Raw genomic sequence first — 24,633 nt, 5'->3', positions numbered from 1 at the left:
TTTTTACCGTCAGTTAAATTGGCAAAAGCCCCAGTGAAATGTCACTAGTATATCATCACGTTTCAGGTTTGATTTGTACAGTATGTTCATGAATAGCCTACCGGCAGACTACAGATGTTAATATTGTAGCCTCCTGCGCGCGCCATGCTCCACCCCGTGTGTTTCGCTCTTTGTCCGGAACTCGGCTGCGTGCTCGCGCAGTCCTGACTCTGTGCTGAGATCTCGCCGCGCGCACAAGCGACTCTCGATTCCCACTCTGCGTCCCGACTTCACTTCAGCGCGAGAGGGTGGAAAACTTTCCCAAAACTTCTGATAGCAAATTTTGTCGCTTTTTCTTCTACACAGCGAACTGCTTCGCGGATCTTTTCAAAAGAAGAAACTGCCTTTGAAGTGCCTTGATTTTACAGCATTGAACGTGTGCGCGTGCATAGCACTGGACATAGCGCAGACTTGCTGTTGTTTTTTCTTCTTTTTTTTAAAAAGCAGAAACTAAGAGAATAAAGTCGTGACTTATTTGCTGTTTGTTACTTTTGCTCGCTTTTTATTCGGTATACACTGCGGGATTGTTTCGCTCGTTGTTCTTTTCGGAGGCCCGGTTTTTTATTACTCAAGAAAATCCAGCTCGCGAGACCCGAGCGTCTGAAAGAAGTTAAACACAGAAAGACTCCGCATCCCCATGAGGCAACCAGAAGTGCCAATCGAAGAGATTTCGTGACTGAACCTTTTGTTTTGTATTCATTTTTGGTGCTTCATTACTTAAGCAGTCAGCGATGAAGATGATCGTTGTGTTTACAGTATGTATGTCTGTGGTGGTTTTGGCGTCGGCTCAGGCTGATCAGAAGTCAAAGAACTGCAATGAAGTCAGAACTGCCTACAGTTCCAAAGGTTTCAACGTCAACGATGTTCCCAACAAAGGAGTGCAGGGTGAGTTACACTGATTTTATTTACACGAAATGCGGTACACTTGTTAAGCCTGTCAGATTCGTTTGGTAGGCTCCGTGTACTAAAAAAGCCATGTAAATACACTGTGCGTACAGTTTGGCCTGGCTACATATGTCGCTTTGTATGTCCAGAAAGCAGTGTATAAAGTTTGCAAGGTGCTTATTTCGTGTCCGCACATTTATTTAAACATCTCTATTGAAAATTATTGTGCACTCTTATTGGTCTTCATACTGTCTGCTTTTAGGATTTTATTAGGTCAGGAAGGTGACTAACACACATACTTTAGACATTACATTAGACTTTAAGAGACAGTTCTCAGAGACTGTGTATTATTTTATACCTGTAACGTTACTGCTTTTTTAACTATTCAATGTAAGGTATGTTCTGTAGGCTATAGCCCAATGTTTGCTTTAGTGACTATTTATTTGCATAATATAAAGAAAGAATGTTGGCTGCCATTCTATGCTACACAACTTAATTTTTAGGGGAAAGAATGACCGAAATTTTAAGTGTGAGCTGTCCCTTTAAGTCGCTTTCTCCATACGTTACTACACTTCGGATTGTAAGTGGGGAGTTCTTCATCTTTCAAACGGGATACAGCTCGTGATTACATTTCTATAGTTACAAATGTTTCGCACCCCCAGCTGCTGTCTTTGTTCCAAAGCGTCGTACTTTGTCATTATAAGCGAGAGTCAGTCATCGGACAGTGATTGTCATTCAGGAGCGCTAATGCTCATGTAAATGCAGTGATTTTATCAGGAGCGGCAATGGGGGCGGGGAGCGTAACAAGTTGCAGTTTTAGCTCCTCTTCAATGGGAGAACTAGCCTCAGGACACCGTTTGGATATAATCAGTGTCTTATTTCCCCTCAAGTAAAAGAGAAAGTTTTTTGTTGACCAGCGAAAGGCTTCGTCCAAGGTAGTTCAGGAAACTGAATCTACATTGTAAACATATTTAATGAAACTGACTTGATAACTCGCATGACACAATAAAAGTATGCTTTAAGAAATTTTAAGCACTATCACATGAGCCAGAGTGCTGATTTTGGCATGAGTTCGCAGGAAGTCACAGCTATGCTGATGTTCACTTTAGTAGCTGAAGTGTGCCATATTGCTGTAGTGTACAGCTAATAACAGTTACAACCTGGTCAGTTCACCCATTTGTTAGGGTTCCCATTATAAGGGCCAGGCAGAATCTGCAGACATTTTTTGCTTTTTCTGTGAAGAATTTTGAACAAAAAAAAAAAAAATAATAATAATAATAGCTTTTTAACTTTTTTCATGTTTACAATGCTAATCCATGTAGATCAACTTATTTGCTAAACAATACAGTTTGTAAAGTAATATCTGCTGTCTTTTAGTAGATCTATTATATGATAGACTTTATCATATAATAGATCTACTAAAAGACAGAAGACATTACTTTACAAACTGTATTGTAAATAAATTAAATGAAAATTTTCACATTAGTCAATAATATTACTGAAATAATTAAAAACTGAATTAGTATAAATATACACACATTTACACAATTAAATAAATATCTGCGGAATTCTGCTGATTTCTGTGCACACAGATTTCATGTGTGTCTACCCATCAGTACAGACAAAAAAACTGGACTGGACCGAAAAGAAAATTATATACTTAGTCCTGCATTCACACTGTACTTTTTTAGACCAAACTTAGATGCAGGGTGCCTTTGGAAGCTGACTGAGACCAATCTTTAGAGGTCTTGGTCGTCTTGTTTGTTGCACACCTAGGTAAAGTTAATAGCATTCACAATTATTCAGAGCAATCACTTCAGAGTTTTTGATCAAACCAAACACACCATGAAAGAGCCATGTGTGGAGCAGTGTGGCTGCTCTCTCCTACATCACAATAGTTTTTTATACGTTATAAAAATTCCTTATCATTGTTACAGTATGATTTGACTTAAGATGGGCCCATGATTAATAAGTGTTGGAATATTTTGTGTCTATTTTGCACAAGAAGTTACAGTTTTATGAAGTACTGCAACCATGCAAACTTTTCCCAATACTGGAAGGGCATCTGCTGCGTAAAGCATGTGCTGAAATAGTTTTCGGTTCATTCTGCTGTGGTGGCTCCTGATAAATAAGGTAGTAAGCCAATAAGCAAATGAATGAATGGACTTTTTACAAGTTTGTGTGTAAGAATTGGGACAAACACAAAATAAACTTAAAAATGTGCATGTATAAGCACACACAGAGTGAAGGTCACCAATTGTCCTATCTTTTATTCATATTACAGCTTGTTTATATACTATATATATAATTTTTTTTGTCATGTTAAACGTAAAATACTAAAAAGTGTCTTTATTAGATACCTATCACTCACATGCTCTCTAATACAATAATCAGTGACACAAACTGAATATCTAGACACCTAAACTTTAAATCAAATTCGAGCACCAGAATAAGCTGTTGTGTAATACTTGTTTTTGTGATTCTTGATGATTAACCCGGCTACATGCATGACTGCAGCTAGGTGAAGAGGAACAACTGTGAACCCTAATTTTCCTTGTTCTTTCCACTAGTCCAACAAGTCTATTGTCTTCCCTGAGTTGTCATTGTAATGCAAACTTTAAGTGTTCCCCAACATGCCTGCATTTGTCATGTTTTTTGTGTCAAATCTCCGGTTTTGTTGTGATGCTTTAAAGTATAAACACTGAAATCTCATTTAGAGGGTATGTTTGGGTGCCATGCGCGTGTGCCTCTTACAATGGTACACAATATGCGTCTGGGCCCTGTGCAAGGCTAACCTTAGTTAGCATGCTTTTGTCAATAAGAGACTGAGATAATTGATACAGAGAAAGTGACAAGGTCTGCTGTCGCTGAGGGGTGGAGGTCCTTAGAAAGCCAAAAAAGGAAGCACAAAAAGCCCTGCTTTGGCTTAACAATGTCTCCTGTTGCTGGGGAGAAAATGTCCACAGGAGAACCTAATTGAACTGGTAGTGGCCCCCCTCGATTTAGCTTTCAGAGCTGGCCCTCTTCACCTTGTAGTCAAAACATGTCTTATTTATTCTTCTGTAGTTCCAAAACACAATTCCATGGTTTTTAGTATGCCATATTGTTTTAGAGAATGGTCAAAAACATCCCTTACATGCCAGTTTTCAACATTCCTGCAATTAATCAGAAATTTTATTATTAATATACGTTTGTTCCTGGTAATAATTTCACCCCATCTGTAAAAAAAAAAAAAGTGTAATTTTAACCAGCACAGAGTAGCCTATTTGAGCATTTCAGTTGAGCAGTGCAAATATAATGTACATTTTATTGCATTTTCTGTTCATAAAATGGCTACGATATCTAGTAGGATTGTTTAATCTTGTGTGCATTACATTTAAACTGCAGATTCAGTCATTATAATGCAAAAAACAAAATACTTCATCATTTTTGGCCATACTGGTCTGTCAACATTTAAAATCATAAATGAATTGGTTTTATTTGTATAGTCATATAGTAAAAAACACAACATGACTATATGACATGAAGCAAGCCCACAAACTGTGCTCTGTCTTTTAGCCTGTTTCTTCTAGCCTGTGGTAACTAAATCGTTCTGAATGTTCTTGCTCTATTCTGCTATAAGCATCCCAGCAAGCATTAGACAGACTTTATGTTTAGTTATTAATTTCTGTTTATTTAATGGCTATCACTGAAAAAAATTGTTCAAAGATGACTCCTTGGATTTACAAATTTTTTTTACGTTAAGTGTTTATTTATTTTTTACAGTTTATTTGGGCTGAATTTAAACACAAATTAAGTTGAACATTATTAAATGTAATTTGTTTGTTTAAATTCAACACAAATAATTCAACGCAATAATTCTGCATGCAACACTTTTTTCAGTTGTTTTGGCCTATTCTTAGACGTCTATTAGATTTTCAATGACAGCCCAAATTTAGCCTTGTTTTAGCCAAACTTTCTATATTTAGATGTCTGTTAGACGCCTATTAAAGTGAATTTTCAATGTATATTTTGTACTTTAGGCTACATTTAAAAGTGCTTAGAATTTTTTTGTATCTGAATGATTGTGTCAGTGTTATCTCTGAGGGAATGATGGGTGTTTCTGTTCTTCATTGCTGCACATTTCAGAGCAGAATAGAACCGTGAATAAACATAGAAACACTATTTCTGGATGTATTGTGGTTTTCCTCCTTTATTATCAACACATGGATTTAGAGCCGCCTGCTTTAGTAGCACAGCTGGTCACCATGTCTGTCTGTCTTATTTCACCTCTCACTTTTTGCATCTAAAACCTACCAAAAAGATCTACCAATACCTTAGAAAACCTGGAATCAGATTGTTAATTATCTGAACACTATATAGGTTTGGGATGGAATAATAAATGGCTGATACAACTGATGATGATGTTCTTGGTAAGCTGAGCTATCCCTTTAAGTTTAGCTTCTTATAGCTTCTAGCTATTTGTCCAGCAGATGTGACTAATGTATGATAATGATGAGTTACTTAAATACTTGACTAGAACCTTTGACCCTTTAAGCATAAATATTTTAAAGACTAATTATGTCCTTAAAGTCAGGTCAGAAGCCAGGTAGTGCAAGTCTACATTCGTATATCAACATTTGTGGGGTGCCATGGTGTAATGTTTAGGAATCTAGGGAAAAAAGTTTGCTGGAACCTCTTTATCCTACCATTTAGCTGTACTCTGTTGAAGATTGTGGTGTGAAATTGGTCTTAGGAAGTTTCTGTGTGTTCTCTGCTGGATAAGCATGGTTTTGTAAGGAGCTTTTGCTTAGGGAGAAGTAAGATCCTTCTTTGTGGTTAGAGTTCTTCTCTAGATCCTCTCAGTTTGAGGGGGCTGGATTATTGCTCTTTAGTAGCTTCATAGTTCTTTAAGCTCTGGGGTACATAGATTCCTGCTGAGGACTAAACCGCCTGTATCATCCAATCCTCAGCAAAACCAAAAGCACTGCATAGCTTTCTCATGAAAAGCCTTGCTACTTGTGATAGTTTGATTGCCCTAGATGTCATAAAACATGCGTGTCAAGTGCTTCCCGCCCAGTGGCAGGCGGCCCATCTTCAAAAGATTCTGAGGAGGGGTGGTTAATACTGACCAGATTGGTATCTTGCCTTGTCAACAGCTCCTCATAGAGATCCAGCACAATCCTTTCCTCCTTTTCTGGAGAAATCTGCTTTGCTTTATGTTGGCAGTTTGCTCTTATGTCATGCCTCAGGTATGGACAATGGCGAAGATCAAACATGTTTCCTCCCCTTTCTCCTGAAAGATTCATCATACTCTTAATTACTTCAGAACATTGTGAGACTCTTAAGAGGCGATGACTTCACCCCGCTGGCCTCTTGATATTGTACAGATCAAATCTTAATTGGACACACTTAATCTCTGACTTGCAGCTTGGACACATCAACATAGATATATTTTTGCAGGACAGTTTTTTGTGATTATTGTTTGTCTTGTGTTTTCACCCTGATAAATTCTCACGTTGTAGATGATAACACATTTACAAAGACAGAACTTTGCAAGAAGTTCTTCCTCTTTTCTTGTCTCTTGTGTGTTTGTTAACTCAATATTTCAGCCATGGTATGCTATCTGCAAATGATACAGCATTACTCTCAGTTCTTGAATTCATTATGTTGATTTCTTCCCAAAGAGATCAAATATACCAATGAAAGCATTAGCTGATTTTGAGTTGCAGCTTTGCATTCTCGAAATATGCAGGACAACTCGTTTTTTCCACCTCCTCATGTGAAAGTTACACATGAATGAATTTGAATTCATGAGTTGACGGTGACAGTGCTTTATCCATTAAGTAGATGTAAATGAGCTGTTTAGCTAATTGGATGAAATCAAACAAATCACTGTTTCCCTTGACAGTCAGATGGCTAAACTGCACAAGAAGTTGAACATGCCAGTAAGAAGATCATTTATGCCAAGTTAATGAGACCTGTCTGCCAAAGTGTCAGAGCAGAGAGTGCCTCCCTCATAACAGCGTTCTACATAATCAGAGGATAATTGCTCAAGTGCGATAATTAAAGAACAAATAATGTTTGTTGTCAGTGTTGGCAGCTGTTTGTATCATTATGGTTGACAAAGTTTTGTAAAGGAAGACATGTTCCTGGATCAACAAATTTTTGTTGATCTAGGAACAATGTTCCTAAGAACTTTGTCTTCACCTTTACCCTAATCACAACTTCTAAAGTCAGAGAGGATTGATAATGAATAAGAATCATGTAGAAGAACCAAATTTTAGTTTTAAGCCTAAATTGGCGTTAACTGCCCCTGAAATCTTTATTTATTTAAAATTTTATGCAAGGTTGTTCCAGGGTCTTCAAAGATGTTGATTCGGCAACATGTTGTACTTGCTGAAACAAGGTTACCTTGTCATTATCAGAGCAAATAAAACTAAAGATATCAATAGATTAGTAGTTACTGTAATATTGGGGTGTCAAAAACAATTGTTTCTTCTATCCACCACAGTGTAGACGCAGACGATTTAGTATCGGTTCAGTAATGTATAAAATAATTATTACGTATTGATATCATTTATCTCATATACGCTATGTCACAGTTACTCGGTGAGGGATCCAAGTGCAAGTAATTAAAATGCCCCAACTTCTTAAAAAGCAGACAACTGTGCACAATTCACTGCTTGTGAGTTTGCTAGACAGTCTTTCACTGACGGTAGAGTAGAACTCAGAGCCCCTAGTTCACTGCCATAAAGTTCTTTCTCTGACTGTGAATCTTTGACCTGGTGGCGTGTTCGCAAGGTAAGGTCTCTTGGCTGTAACAGAAATACTTGTGGATCAGGCATAGTCGCGTCTGCAGAGTAAGTTTTCTCCACCGCGTCTATCATGGATTAGCTATTGATGTTGGGCTGTTTGAAATCTTTTCAAAACCGTAATATATTGTTTTTTCAGGATTTTGCAAAGAGTGCAGATTTCAAAGAGCATAATTTCTATTTCTTAAAACTCTCTTTTCCATTTCAAAGTCTTTACTGTCAGTTTTGATCTATTAGATAAATCACAGCTAAACAAAAGTTAGTGTTGTATTGCACGATGTGTTGGTATTATTGCAGTATTGACATTTATTTCTTGAACATTATTTAGCTCTTTTTTTTTTACTTTTCTTAAATAGGGCTGTAGTGACTTTTTAATGTATAATGTACTAATTGAAATATGGTTAACGGTGGTTGTATAAAAATCATTATTGAATTATTTTGTTCTCTCCATATTCCATTGCACTAGACTGATTTTGCTACATGAAATGTCATGATGTGTTGAATTGTCTTCAGATGGTTATGTTTGCACTGCATGTTTCCTTGTGGTGAGAAGGCTTGAAAAGGATCTGATCTGTGCTCTGTGCTCTCAGTGACCTGAGCCTATTGAATAACTGCCTGTAATTGAGTTTGGCTATCAGGAGGAAGTGGTTTTGTGAATGTGAATCAAGTAGCGTTTGGTAACAAGCAGACAGGAGGAGTTCATGCCTGGCTACACGTCTAGGCCAACACGCTCTTGTGGCTAGTAAAATATTTGCTGCCTTATGGGATCGGCTAAGACCGATCTGATTCCTGATGTAGATGTTGTACTTGGGTCTTCATTCTTGTTTCCTCTAAGTCCCCCCTCCATGAGAGTGATGGCCTGGTGGGGGGTAAGTGCAGAGTATGGGAACAATGGGACACCCCCTTTTAGCCTGAGTCTGCCCCCTCCTTGGCGCATTCCACAGGGGACCACCAAGACCTCCTCGCTGGGACCTCAGAGATAAGAAAAGCAACAAAGACTCAGCCGGAGGATCTTCGGAAAAAGGATTGACTGACCATTGAATGAAAGAGGAGGGAGTTTTGACTGACAGAAGAAGGCCGGCAGTGAGAGGCAACTTAACATTTTACTAAGAGGAGCTGCCACCACGTATGATTGAGCGAGAGCGTGTGACCCGCTCATAGGGAATTTGAGGAACTCACTGAAATCTGGCCCAGGGCTGGATTCGTATGCTCTGACTCACCCTGAGTCATCCATGCTCTCTGAATAGGGCAGATGTGCACAGACATGAAGAAAGAAAGACCCACACTTCATCGGCACAAGACGTGTGTCTCTTATGACATTGTTAGTGTAGTTTGTGGTTTTCCCTGAGTAAATCTGGCACAGTACAGAGCGGTGTCGGATGGGTGCTGTGTAAAATCTGGCCCCATGTTTGTGGCTTTCCACACTTGAAGGCAGATACAGGCTGCCACTGAAGTTCCTTGTTAACACTTCCCATTTGCATGCTGTTAAATCGACACTCCCTGGGCCCCCAAACTTGGCCGGTAGGTCTGTTCCTGTTCCTCGCATCCTGCTGGATAGGGACTGCTTTGTAGGCAGTGTTTGTGCTGAAGCAGATTTTCTACACACTTTTTCCCCTTTCTCTCGCTCTCCTTGTTGTGCCGTTTCATCCATTCTGGATTTCCACGTGGTCTTGTCCAAGTGTTATCCCCCGTTCTTTTCATTTACCCCACTCTTTTCACCTCCCTATCTGCTCTGTGTGGGAAGCTTTCCAGATGATTTTAATACCAAAACAGACTGCTACAGCGATGGCTGCTGTTTGCTCAAACCCTTCCTCCCGTGGCTTTGTTATCAGGCATTAACATGGCTGCAATGTGCTGGAGTGCTCAAGCAGAGACTGACTAGAGTCTTGAGCTTTGGGTACAGTTTTCCACTGGGACATTCCCTTGCTCTCATTCCTCCGCAAAAGCTCCTCGTCTGTGTTATTTGAGAGGTTGTGTCTCTTCTTTTTTTTCCCCCTTTTATTGTTTGTTTCTGTCAGGTTTGTGCTGGTCTGTGAGCAGTGCTCAGAGATTTTCTCCCATGGTATATTCCTCACATCATGAATTTTTTGCACCCACAATAACGGCATAAAGTCAACCAAATGAGAACTCTTGGAGGTTTAATTTAAAATTTAAATAATTTAAAAGAGGTTTAGTTTCAAATCTTGTGATTTCTGCCCTACCACAGACATGGTATGTTAAACAAACTACTTAAAGATGGCCATCACAACACCCAGAAACAAGTTTACACTACCGTCTAAACTTTGGAGTGAGGCATAATTTAGGTTTTATTCAGAAAGTATGCTTTAAACAAGGGGTGCTTAAACTTGGTCCTGGAGGGCCAGTGTTTTGTATATTTTAGTTCCAACCCCAATTAAACACACCTGAACCAACTAATCAAGCTCTTTCTAAGTATACTAGAAACTTCCAGGCAGGTGTGTTGAGGGAAGTTGGAGCTAAGCTGTGCAGGACACCGGCCCCTCAGTACAGAGTTTGGACACCCTTGCTCTATATAGTTTCTTTACAATATGATATCGTTCAAATGTGTCCAGACTCGCTCCTGGAGGGCCGGTGTCCTGCAGATTTTAGCTCCAACTTGCCTCAATGCACCTGCAAGGATGTTTCTAGAAAGTCTAGTAAGAGCTTGATTAGCTTGCCCAGGTGTGTCTGATTGGGGTTGAAAGTAAACTCTGCAGGACACCAGCCCTTCATGATCGAGTTTGGGCACTCCTGCTTTTAACTGATCAAATATAAAGACTTACATTTTTACTAATAATATTGTTTGATTTTTATAACAGCCTTAATAGAAAGGAATAATGTTAACCATGACTATATTTTGCTTGTGGTTTCCCCCCCACCTCTCACAATCATTTGTGGCTGTTTTGAGAGCCCAGAGATGTAGGCCAGGGGCTCATCTGGGTTTTGGGCAGAAGCCCTCAGCTCTGGGAATGTTCCAGATTTCCTGTAATCCCTGCTAATTACTCCCACAGCCAACTTCGAGACTCCCCCTGATGAGCCTCAGACCAGGACTCATTTCGGCTTGCTCATATATACGACCCATTCGATTACCTAATTCTGCACCTCATACCCATGTTAAAAAGCATTTGGAGTGAACGAAGGATTGAAGTGGTGGGTGTTCGTGCAGACGAGTGGTGGCAGTTGAAGAGCTCCCTCTCAAACCTCAGTCAATTTAGCAGACAGGGTGATGTGAACTCGGTCATCAACAATAAATGTCTCTACCCCAAACCCTTTTTGGCTCTAACTTTAAACTGACATTTTTTTCTACTCCTAAAAGGACGAATCAGTTTGCTACAAGTCACTTAAGACTTCAGACCCTGGATAAATGTTTCTGAGGTAGAGCAACGAGTTGTAGCAATGATTTCACTGACTTACAAAATGGAGGATTGTCCTGAAAACCTCAAAATGGCCACATTTAATCTCCTTTGAGCACAAATGATTCTCTTATTGGTTTATTTATTGACATACCTGTCCATATATATATATACATATAATACCTTCAACAGGTGAAATGTCCGTCAAAAGCATATTAAGTTTATCATGGTTTAGGCTTACTCCTGCTACAGTCACTTATTGCTGCCGCTCTTCCCACAGACTATCCAATTTCTTAAGCCCAACAGGTATATTAGAATTATTGTTGCTGTGTTGTAGCATTGAGGACTTGGAAACATGATCTTTGGCCTGACCTCATCGTGCCCGTGGGCCTCTCTCATTTTCTTTCTCATCCCTACTTCTTTGTTTCTAACACACAGCTCGCACATTACCTCAATGCTTGTCCATCAGTTTCGACATCTGGTGGATTTCAGCCACTCTTAGAAGTCAGTTATAAACAGTGTCAGAGAACGGCTCGGGCTTCCGCTGGTTTGCTTTACCAAGGAGGATAAGATGTAGCGCTCCTGTGTTAAAACCTTTCATATGCTAAAGGTTAAGGGGATGTTTTGCTTTTAAAAAGCGGATTTTGAGAGTCAGATGGAATATGACTGTAAAAATGAAGGGGATCTAGACTTGGAGAGAGCTGCAGTGAAGATGTTTGTGGTTTTGGTCTTATGCGGATTATGGTGGGTTTGCAAATTTCCAAACAAGACATGCTTTGACCTAGATATACCCCCCTCCTGAACCTCAGGTTGTTTGCGTGGAGCTTCTACGGCTGTTTGAAGTTCTCTGCTGTGCACTGTAGGAGACTATACCACAGATGGAAAGAAATATACTGAGGGTTGAGTCGTGTGGGAAATGTCCTTCTGGTAACTATTTTTATATTGTGACGTTCATGTGTGCTCAATGTAAACTATCATGTGGTTGAAGTGGAGAGAGAAAGTAGGTTTTGTGAAAGCCTTGGCTTATATGGAATCAATTGTTTATAAGCAATTAACAGCTAGTCACTAATCCATCGAATTTTGCCCTTTAGTCAAATACTTAATGGAGCTTTATTCAGTTGCAATAAAGGTTTGAAGCACATCTCGTATTAAATGATTTGCTGTTTTTTGTTGCATAGTAACTAATGTGAAACTTTTATATTGTAATGAAAGATTTAAAATAATGATGTGGTTTCAAGAGGCAACACGTATCTTTTCTTCACATACTGACATTGCTTACCTCTCAGCATGACTGTTACTTTGCGTAACAGTGGAGCTTTGCTTTGTTGATGTTTGAGTGGGAAAACGTGAGATTCCTGCAGTCCTGTTTGTTACCGTTTGACTGATTATTTTAGGTGATGTATGTATTGTCACTGCTCAGCCAGGCCTGCAGTTTCTCACATTGAATCCTCCCACCCCCTGCTAACCTTTCCACTGTCATCCATCTGTGTGTGTCTTCATGCAAACATGCGCACAGATGTTCATTTTTTTGAACAGGGATTCCTTCGTTCTACCATCCGAGTAAGCTGTGCCATTTTTTTCTTTTCTTTCTCAACACCCCTTCTCCTCCTCGTCTTTTCCTGGCCTGTACCTTTTACCCACTTTTTCCTCACGTGTAAATAAACTGTGCATTCCAGGCTGTCAGTGTCTCTGCTTACGCACCAGCTCATTGTAATTTGTCTTTATTGTATCACTGGCTTGAGGTATTGGTTTGGGGGAGTAATTGCTTCCAACTGAACTTGCTCCATTTTGTTAGGTCCATGTGTCCAGTTCTTCACCACATCCCATTTTAGTTCATCCATTTTAATACAATTATGGTTTTAATGGTTGGTTAACTTCATATTTTAAAACATGCAAATGTATAATTTCTTTATTGCAATGTCTCAAAGTATTTAAAGGATTTATGGATTATATAAACTAGAAGAATTTAAAATATTGAGCAATATGTTATATCATCCATGGTATCTGAAGTTGTCCAAATGGATAGTATTATAGGGAATTATTAAAACATGATCTCACGAAAATAAAATAAATCGCTTCAAAGCACTATTGTACAATAGCACCAATTTCACTTTCGCTTATAGACCACGGTTTGACAATCAAATAAAGCACTACTTGATATTGTCACTGCTATTATGTGCTTAAAAGTGGTCCATTAACTGACTTTCACTTAGTTTGAATGGGAGGCTTCACACGTCGGCTTCCATGAAAGGACTAAATCAGTAATGACCAACAGAAATCCGTTGATTCCTCTGTTAAACTCCAAACATGTAGTGTCCTGACTTTTAATGTGTCTGTGAAAGAGGCAGTCCAAGTTAAATGATTCACAATGAGGTGACCTGGGAAGTGGTGTAGGCAGGGAGCTTTTGTGAGCGGAGACAAAGCCGGAGACGGCACGCTGGGGCAGGAGAGGGAGACAGACATGGAGCGAGAGGTTGGAGCGATGTTGTGGAATCTCCCCAGGGACTTCTGGGTAAATGTTCATGGATGGCAGGCTTTTGGAATGCTTACCAGTGGGGAGTTTTAATTGGCCAGAGGCCCTGCTCTGGTTTAGCAATCAGAGATTGACTGGTACAAAAGGATGAGAGCTTGTGGGTGATCGCTCAACTGTGTACATACACACACACATAGGCATCAGTCTAACATATGTGAGTCTCACTGAACCGATTTCTGAGGATTTACGTGGTATTAAGGCTCCCTGCCCAGTATCGTACTTTTACATCTGGTTTGTGTTTTGTGTATTCTTGATGTTGCTTTGTGTTTTAGTTTGCCACAGAAGAGAAGGAGATGGTTTAACTGCCGTGCTTTTACCCTGGTTAATGATCACACACCCGTCTAGACTCGTAAGCCTGTTATTAAGTCAAGTCAAGTATTAAGTCAAGTGTTACGGCTCAGTAGTATGCCATCGCGACCCTGACTTTTGATCAAAACAACCATATCTCTTTGTCTTTTGTGCATTTATTTCCTTTTGATTAACCCATGTGCCATCTGAAAAGTAAATGTTAGTGATTTGGTGTTTTGACAGCTGTGTGCGAGAGATTTTAATCCCTGATTAATTTAAGGAAGCATCATTTCGCACACATGCTTTTCGTGGCCTTGTGGCAGACTGCCATGTCTCTTCAACTCTAATTCTCCTCAGCTGAAATTCCTAATCTCTGAACCATTTCAAAGCGAACCTTGGGTGCTTATTTTATACGATTTGAATGAAGAGCTGAGCAAGAAATGGATTTTTAACATTTCTGTGGGTCTAAATCTTTTTTGTTTGTGATTTATGCGAGTTTAGAGTACAACCAGATGGAAGTAGTTCTCACTGTAACTTCTTCTGAAATGTTTCTACTGAAACAAGAGTGGTTGACATGGAATGATGTTGGCAGGGTAGAATGCCATTTGATGTGAAATGCATCTAGCCTAAAACATGCTTAATTATTTCATGTTAATTTAGTTTATGGGTCTACATAAGATAGACTTTTTGTACTTTTAAAAGTAATGGAAGTAGCAACAGATCTCTTTTTCTCTATTGTGACTTAAACCTTAAATGTGCTGTATGTAAGTTTTTGACTCTTCTAAAGCATAAAAATATCATAATATGTTTGCAGATATTTAAGAAATATGCCAATATTTTTGCTTATCTGAAAAACTATGCTGAAGTCAGATATTTAGCTTTGAAAATGTGAGTTTTGGGAATGGCTATTTTTTGTTTTGGTCCCTTTAACCCGCCCAATGCCACTTTAGGCAATTTTATTTCATCACCCCGGGTTCCCCTTTTGGAAAACAGCGACTTGGAATAATTCAGTCAGAAAGGCTCTCAAAGTATGCGTCCACATCCAAAATGCAAACTCCGGTGGACATTAGCAGCTTTCAAAATGAGACTCAGATTCAGAGTTCCACATGAGGTAGTTATTAATTGGCAAATAAATTAGGTGAGCAGGTTACATTATAACACCGTTTCCTAACAACACACTACCTGATAAAATTTGCAGTGATAAGCAGTTTGGCTGTTTGCACCTGACGAAACACGACAGAAATTTGAATACAGCCATTCAGAAGCATAGAATTGTGCACTTACTGGACTCCAATGAAAGGATAAGGTTTATAATATAATTGGTACATATTTAAACTCTTCAACATTATTAAATGTACATGCTTAATCACTAATATGCCTATATGTTGGTTTGCACTGTTCTAGTCACAGTTCAATTTCAAACAGTTTATTTTATTTTCAAAATCTGAGGTGAGCTACCTGCTGCTTCTTTCAGTACTTTGGCAATAAATGTAAAATGGCATTAAAACTCATTACTAGCATTTAATGTGAATAAAGCACATGTGGTGCACCTGAAGTGATCATTGTCAGTTTTCTGTCGTTCAGCTGCTAGAAATGGAAGCTGTTTCAAAAATATAAATTCAAAATGTTGGTTAAAACAAAAAGTATTACTTCTATTCTTTGCTGTTGCTTTTATTGTGAACACAGTTTAAAGCAGACTTAAATCAGCCTTTAGACTCGATAGTTAGGCACACTTCTGTTGATGTAGTCAATTTGGCAACCTGCGCTTGTGTGTGTTTTGATCCAGGTGTGCAATACCTAGTTCAACCACTGCATGTCAAACTTTTATATTGCACCTTTAATGAGTCAAATTTTCAGAAGAGTCAGATTATGAGTTTATTCTGTCTGCTGTTTGTGTGGAGGAAAGCAGATCGACAAAACCAGGTGATAATATGTTTATGTTTAGAGTAAGCTTGAACAATTTATACGCAAACATGAAAAGACACAACAGAAAATGAGATCAGAAGCTTTTGGTATTACTCTTAGCAACAAAACCTTTATTTAGATTTGTCCACATGTGATTAGATCAACAAAAAAACTAATATCACATCCTAATGTTATTTTCATGACACTTAATGACTGTTTAAAATGATCACAAACAAAACACAAGTTTTTGTTAATAATTAACATAAATTGTAACCCTAAAAAATTTCCATACACCTATTGCATCAACTCCCCGAAACGGTTGTTAAATTTGACTGCACTGTTGAATATTGATTAACCATTAACAGTTTCGAGGTGTAAAAAATTCCCTGTAGTCTAGATTGTTTTGGCTAAACAGTGATCTGGCGGTTGTGGTGTTTTGTCTAATCACTCTGCATGCTGCTTCCTTTATTTCATCTCAACCGGACACAATGGCCGTAGTTTGCGGAATGAGGCCTTGGCTGAACTCTGCAGTATTGTAAAAGGGTTTCCTGCCCCGCACGAGTGTCACTTGGGACATTGGTGTGGGAAATCCTGCTTGTTAACTCAGTTCCTCATTAATGACACCTGTCCCATGGGGCTTCAGAGAGATGTGTCTCTTAGAAGATATCGCTCATAACTACAGATTAAATGGCACAAAGGATTAACGGCCCTTGTTCCAGATGTGCTATGACCTCTGCGGATGGATCAAGCAGATGAAGCAAGTAAACAACCTGCTATGGAAAATGCCCTGCTTGGGATCAGCAGTGGAACCTGTGAATGCGGCCTCAGAGGATCAGGGGATACTATTTGCCTTTCGTAGAGCAGGAGTAGGATATAGCAGGAATGGAAAAGGGGGGCAGGATTGGAAAAACATAGCTTTAATTGTAGGTCAACAGACCTGTGAAGTGAGTTTTTTTGCTAATGTTTTCATAGCATTAGACCTGAGGAATGTGTCCTTGAGCACAGCCTCTGCTTGTTGAATCGCTCTCTTCATGTTACCACTGAGATCAGGCTTGTTAGCGTGTTTAACAGAGTTAGCATTAGCGCTTTGACGTGTTTGAGAAACATTGATTGTCATTCCTATATATATATATATATATATATATATATATATATATATATATATATATAATGTCAAATAGCACTGACCAATATATTGTTTTAGCATTCATGTTCCAATCTGTGCATTCGCAATAGTCACATTGCAGGATCTAATTGGAATTGCAGTTAGGAATGCAATGATTCTAGATTTTGGTTGTACGATTATAGTCTTCACGGTTATCATGATTATTATGCATTCAATAATTTCAAAATACTACTGGTTAGAAAATCACATGTAGACTCCTAATATTTTAAAAGTGTTATTTATTGCTGCTCAATAACCAAATAATACAGCACATAACAATATTAAAAACAAACAAAAGTCCATAACAATTATCCATGAAATTAAACATGTTATCAGTGCCACTATTTATAACTAGGTGGGTTTGCAAACCTGTGTGCTCTTCATTGCATCTTCCTTAAACTTCAGCCGTTTGGATTTCCTACCGTCACTTAAGCCCCCTATCATCTCAACTATGTGCGTCTGAAAAGCGCAAGTGCGTTGCGTGCGCGTCCCTCCATTATAAATAACAAACTTGCACGAGCTTGCCTTAGTTAATTGCCTCAGTCAAAGTTAATTCAGTATTAGTCTCTGTGTACAAGCTCGGAACTTTAAACTAAAGCACAAAGTTGGCATAACTTGTTTTTCATGCAGAAACGCAGGTGTGAGAAGCGTATACAATTAATTAACTTTGACGGATTAAATTGCGGTTAATAGTGAAGTCGGTTAATCATTGCATCCCTTATTACAGTTAACAAGGAGCCACAGTTGAAATGTTTGTAAAGTCCTTAAAACAAAGTTAAGTTTATAATCTGCATATGTTTTAAGGCATGTGCATTTGTCAGTAAATCCGGTTGTGTATTTACAAAGATTATATATACACAAGACATGTCGTATAGTTTTAAATAGGGAAAAGTATAACGGTCAATATGGAGAATGAAGCCTCGCCTTCTAGTACAGGAGCCAATATTCGATCGCTGTATACTGACGATTCTGATTCTCTGGGGGAGGAGCTGGGACCGGATGTGAATTTCTGCAGATTTTGTGTGACTCAAATGTTTAGAAATGAAACTAAAGAGACAACTGTTCATTTTATTGTTGTTTCTTAATATGAAATTTAATCGTAAGCTTGACAAGCAATATTGGAAAGTTTGATGTTTCCCCATTCAAATTCAGACAGAATGCCCGAGCATAAGGTAAAGTCTAGATACGATACACGACTGGCCGTAAGTGCGAGTTTGTACAGGTGCGGAGACATCAATATAGTGTCATTTTTGTAACACTGTATAACAATAATTGATATATTTACAGTACTGTGAAGGTTGGTTTTAGGGTTGCGGTTGGGGGTAGGCGTTTATAAAATGCAATTTACTTGGTAATTTAATAAATGGCATAAACATTGCTTGGTACAACTACTGTTTTTACATTACTGTATTGTTCGGGTTTAGGGTTGGGGTAGAGGTAGACATTAACACAATAAATGGGAAATTTATTAAATAATATAAATTCATTAACATCCCGCTGCAACCGTATCTGATCTAGCAACAACCCGAGGATACTGCCCAAGAGGCGTTTTAAAGTTGCCTGCTGAGTGAAATGACTTACCTTAAAGGGACTTTGGTCTTCAGCAGTAAATCTCCAGAGTGTGCATGTAGGTGGTACAATTTCGTAGAGTCTTCGTTTACTCACAAGCTACATGAATTATTGCACTCAATTATAATTATGTGATATTTAAATCATGATAAAATCATCAAAACTGTTTCTGTAGCTCAGTGAACTACTGCCCTTTGTAGTAAATGCTGCTAACGTTACACCTGGAAATACATTGAAATACCACATATAACAACATTTTTACTCCAAACTCTTCAGTCAAGGGTTTGAAATAAATCAGTCTGTGAAATAGGGTTGTCACGATAGTGGAATTTGGTACCAATCAATACTTAATTTAAAAAAAAAAACATCCATTTCCCACGACCATTTGAGTGCATTGAGCACATCGTTAAACACCTGTGTTTTTTTCGCTGAAATTACTGTGATTAGCTGTGAAGGTCATTAATTCCCGAACTTACACAGATACAGGGACACTGGTGCATTTTAAAGCTGTGATTCATCAGCAGATCGCTTGTCAGTATATAGACAAACCAGCTGATCGACTTAACTTTGAAACGCCCCAGTGCCCCTGTATCTGTGTTTACACTCCGTAAACACAGTTGATTTCGGTGAACTGATGACCTTCATGGCCAATCACAGTCATTTCTGTTGTTATCTGTGTTTGATAACGTTCTCAACAGCGCACAAATGTTTATGGGATATGGACATTTTTAAAATACAAGTATAAATTGGTACCAAATTCCAGTATCGTGACAACCCTACTGTAAAATGATATGGCTTTTTACACACAATGAGGCATGCAACATATTACATAGTATTGTTAGCATGGTAAAGGCATTGCATCATTGCATATTTTATTATCAGGTAAATTACAATAATAAAAACTATTAAAAGCCATATGTTGTAATGTTTCTTCAGGGTGTATTTGGTGTTTCTGTGCAACTCATGAGAGCACCCTCTGGCCTTCAGAGAAGATTTACTACTGATCACACAACTGTGTTCCATTGACATGTGCATGACAATTGCAACTTTTGTTGAATTGCAAATGCAACTTTAATTATTTATACTTTATTATGTTGAATTAATGTTGAACGCTAGTTTAAAGAACAATTGTATTTTTGCGGTGTTATTTTACATTTAGTTATTCAATTTGTGTACTAGATAATTGCTAGACTCACAGAGTACCCTAAAGCGCAGTTTAAATTATTTTGTAACTCTACTTTCTACTGTGTTTATCACTGCTTTTGATTGGTTTATTATGTTTTATGCAGATGAAATTGCCTACAAAATTATTCAAAGAAATCAAATATTATATATTTTTTTCCCAGATAGAGCTATTCATTTAATCTGGTTTAATTATACTCTATCGCAATAAATATTTAATTACAGGAAGATTTTTATATGAGAAATATAATTATAAGAAGTGAAATATCGCAGAATCAGTGATGTCCAATGTTGTGCTGTCCTAATGTCAGCAAAACTTATGAAATAAGTCCAAATAATATGAATTTGAAAAGTATAGTGCTGTTTAGGATATTACAACCTTGGGCTAAAAGAGTTTTAAAAATATGCACAATGATTATTTTGATTTCTCAATGTGTCAAGTGTTTCTGGATTTATGAAATTGCAACAGATCAACCATTAGACATTTTGAAAAACTGCAAGGTTCATCAAGTGGAAAAGTTGGGTCATTCAGAACGCACCATGGTTATGATGTCAGAACTTAGTGTGTTAATATATGGCTGCTCACATCTATGTTTCTGCAGTGCTTCCATTCAAAGTTTTCAGTTTATTTTTATTATAATTATTGAAGTTCTTCAAGTAGTCTTATATAGTGAATAACATTTCATTATTGTATATACATTTTTTACAGTTGAAAGTGACAGCTGTTACGTATATTTTTATTTTTTACAATTAAAGAGAAATTAGAATAATAAAACTATAGAATATGTAGTTTAAGAAACAAAAGAAGTAGTCAGCTAGCGCAAGCCCATCTCATTAAATCTGATGAATGTTATGGGACAATACAGTCTACATGTAAGCTTTAAGTGCCTCTTTACCAAGGCCTGTTTTTCTCAGAGCTTCACTCCAAGTGCCATAAAACGACCCCCTTGACATTATCCACCATTTTGTTTAGTGATCGTACACACCGGCCAGCTCTGCTGTCATTTTCATTTAGCCTCTCTACATTTATTGCAAGTCTCTGAAAGGCATCATTGTGCTGGCAATAGTGTTGTAAACTTGTCATGGCGGTGTTTGAGAGATGCTGGATTGGATTTGGAGAGAAAGAGAAAGTAATTCCCCTCTTTATTACCGCCATATGAGCAGTTGCTCTGTAATAATGGGTTCCTGTTACAGTTTTCCTGTTTGAATTCGCTCCCATTGCGGTAGGAACCGCACAATGAAAACCTGAGGAGTTGTATCTTTACCTTCTGTACAACTCTATTAATAGAGAGTGCCAGCTGTTTCCTTATGAACAAGATGCCGGTTGTGGTCTTTCGTACTAGTTTACTAGTTACTTGCTTGGTTTGGGTATTGTGGATTTGCAGTGTTTGACCTTTCAGCAGTGAAAATTAAACCACACTGAATTGAACTAAACTGAATTTCATCTCTGAAAACCGGACTGACACAATTTCAATTTACTAGAACTTCTATGTTAAGCTGCTCTGACACAATCTACATTGTAAAAGTGCTATAGAAATAAACATGAGTTAAATTGAATAGTTGAGTAAACCAAAGTATGCAGAGTTTTAGATTTGATTTAACTCAGCGTTTGTGTTTTTGGTCACTTGGTATGTGTGATATGACTAACATGGTCTGTATATTTATATGAGATTTTAATTTTGGAACTACCGTTGTTTTCTTTCAGGGTGTGCGCCGGGTCTTAAAAAGTATTTAAAGTTGATGAATCAATATAGAGAAATTAAATTGTGCAGAAATTTCTATTTTGCAAGGTATTAAACTTCATATAATTTTTGAATATGCAATGTACTGTAAGTTAAAATATCACCAGTGTTTCCGATTGAAACCTAAAGTGGTTATAAAGTCTTAATGTATGGAAAGAGTCTTAAAAGGTATTGAATTTCACTCTCTGTCACTTTATATACTCTGTCTTTATATAGCTAAATATTATATCAGGGTCACTTTATATAGTACATTTAATGCATCAGCAAAACTACCATGTCCTCCATTGTTGCATATGTGTTTGCGCTTGCCTTTAGAGTTGTGCTTGTCATCACCATTTTCATTTGTTTACACAGAAGTGATTATAGTTATGCCTTTTTTAGCCTCTAAAACACTGGCCAAGCGCTTAAAAATCTTGCCATTTCTGTCTATAAACATTGCCATTAAAAGGCCACCAAGGCCCTTGACCATTCAGACTATTAGACAGAATTGAAAGAATGATTATTGTTAGGAGACATTGTGTAAGCTCTTCTTCCTCCACCCTGTATTCATGAGTCTGTAAATGAAGGATGGACTGTCCAAAGATAGCCATAGGCCACACAGAGAGAGAGAGAGAGAGAGAGAGAGTAACTGAGATCTGTCTTCATGCAGATGGTGTAAAAGCAGGAGACTGCATGAACGAAGACATGTCTGAACATGCCATGCACATTTTGGAGGAGACAACTATATAATAGAAAGCCTATGATTTAGAAATCAAATATTTAGCTCTTATCTGTCTGAAATGCCTGCGCTCAATTTCACTCTGCCTTTTATCCCATTAAACCACTGCTCTCATCTCAAAGCTAATAGCAACGCACAAGCATCTCCTGCCAAAAGAAGGCAGTGTACTCATTAAATGCTCATTCCACAAAGGTTTGGAGCACTACTCATTTGGAAGCATTTCCCTTGAGGTTTGTTGTTTTATCACCATCTGCAAGTTGCTGTTATCTCTTTTGAAAAGTAGCCAGAAAGGCACATCTGATTGGGTTTGGTTGGAGCGTCTTGAACCTCAGGCCACAACAGGGAAAAATTTCTTGTCAGACAGCAGTTCTCTTCCTTCTGTGGTGACTGTTGCCTGTGTAAAGGTGGCTCTGGTTTTGGAATACGGCCATGTTTTTTTGTAGTCAACTTTCACAAGAGTGTGTGATTCATGTTGTCACGTCCATTTTGAATGTCTCTCATCTCTGAGAGGGAATGTGTGTTGTGTGCCTTAATGGAACAGTCCACTTTTCTTTTTAGAAATATACTTAATATACTTATTTTACAACTGAAGTTGACTGCTGGGATAGATATCTGGGTCTGGCTGGAGCTCTTTAAGTTTAACTTAGCTTAGCATAGGTTATTGAATTGGTTTAGACCCTGGGTGGGCAAACTCGGTCCTGGAGGGCTGGCGTTCTCCACAGTTTAGCTTCAACTCAAATCCAACACACCTGCTTATAGATTTCTAGTAATCTTGAAAACACTGATTAGCATTTTCAGGGGAGTTTGATTAGTGTTGGAGCTAAATTATACAGGACACCGGTCCTCCAGGACTGAGTTTGCCCACCCCTGGTTTAAATCATTTGTATCTCATTCAAGAATGACTCAAGAGTTTGTTTAATTTTAAAGCTTGTCTTTTCTGTAGTTATATTGTTTACTAAGACATATATAAAATAAAAAGTTCCTATTTTTCTTTTAGAAGAGTGGCTATATATTTCTAGAAAATTGTTAAAAGTTTTTTTAAACTGCATACTAATGGTCTAGTCCAATTCAATGATTGATGCTAAGCTTAAAGTGTTCCAGTTACCTTTTGAAAAGTAATCCAGTGGGATTTTGGATCACAGATTGGATCAAATCTTGGAAATTGGTTTTTCAAAAGTAACAGAGGGATTTTGAATTTGGATCAGACCACGTAATCCAATCTTACATTTGATTTGGATCAAACCTGCTCTTTGGGTTATTCAAAACTTTGAACTCTGATTGGGATCTATTTGAACCAAAAAAAAGGAGAAAAAAAAACAAATTATCCAGATCCCATCAGAAGGGTGGATTTAGTTGTGATTTTTCTTTACCAAATAAACCAAATAAAATTAAGTTTTATTAAGTGAATGATCACAAACTTAATAGTTACTAATGATAAATAAATTCATTTGCATTTTAATATTTGAAGCCCATATGAGGCATGTCACATCTAGTGAGATATGGTAAACAACAAAACATTATCAAAGCAGTATTATATTAGAACAACCTAAAAAATGTCAAATGTTTGATTGCAGTGTTTCTGTTTCTTACCATTAAAACAAACAATGGCTGTTTGTGTCCGTTGGTATTTTGGCTAACTGTTGCTTTTTGCTAAGCCACTGTTGGTTCCTTTTTACCAGAGCCTTAAATGAATTTTGCAATCCTGGAATTTGGTATTTGGATCACAGTGATCCAACCCAATGTTCCTTTAAAAACTGTCATAAAATGAACAGATCAGTTTATCCTGGATAGCAAAACGTGGAATTTCCAAATCTGCACCAGCTTGATCCAGATAAAATGTTTGAAAAACTAAGCCAAGGAGATTTGCTGGATGTATTCAAAAATGGTAAAACTTAACTTTTAACTTTAGGGGACTTGTATATTAAGGGATGCTCTAATCAGGATTTTTGGAGCCGATACAGAGTACCAATTCCTCGTCATGGTTATAAGTCAATACAGAGGACTGATTCTGATGCTTCAAGCTTAATATAAAGTGATCCATTTACAACTTTCAACCTCAGCCACTAATTCTTCAAGAGAATAAACCATTCACCTGCAAATAAATGAATGAAAGGAAGAAGATTGTTAAGAAGTATGTGAATATTTACATACATTGTTGCTGTCACCTACAAGCTGATTGTCAGCTTCTCTATTGCTTAGACTGGAGAATACCTTTCAATCTTCTCCATCAAAGAACAAGGAGTCACTGGGAGTTTATTATTCAAAGAAGTCGGCCAACGATTCTTCACGGCTCATATGGTGGTTCTACGCAGAAGGCATGAGTGTTGATGGCATGTGGAAGTTGCCGCATGTGTCTTATTAAGCAGACAACAGGGAAGCCCATTACTCTGTTTCTTTTGGCAAAGGCATGTTGATGTGGTGGCCAGAGCGATTTATAGTGATGGGCGGCCTGAAATAATCCTC

The 24,633-nt window shown here is 37.9% G+C and overlaps 1 protein-coding gene across 2 annotated transcripts in view; it reads left to right on the top strand.

Moving 5' to 3' along the window:
• Positions 1–205: 205 nt before the first annotated feature.
• gpc4 (glypican 4) overlaps positions 206–24,633 on the top strand; it is a 59,295-nt gene continuing 34,867 nt past the window's right edge. Inside the window, exon 1 of one of the 2 annotated variants that reach the window (XM_073921137.1) lies at positions 206–924. In XM_073921137.1, coding sequence (XP_073777238.1) covers positions 771–924 — 154 coding nt within the window. In that variant the 5' untranslated portion in view covers positions 206–770. 2 annotated transcript variants of the gene reach the window in all.

This window comes from Danio rerio, chromosome 14 (assembly GCF_049306965.1).
Source record: "Danio rerio strain Tuebingen ecotype United States chromosome 14, GRCz12tu, whole genome shotgun sequence".
NCBI lineage: Eukaryota > Metazoa > Chordata > Actinopteri > Cypriniformes > Danionidae > Danio > Danio rerio.
Note: the sequence above shows the minus strand (reverse complement) of the source record. Positions and strands in the feature narration are given on the sequence as shown.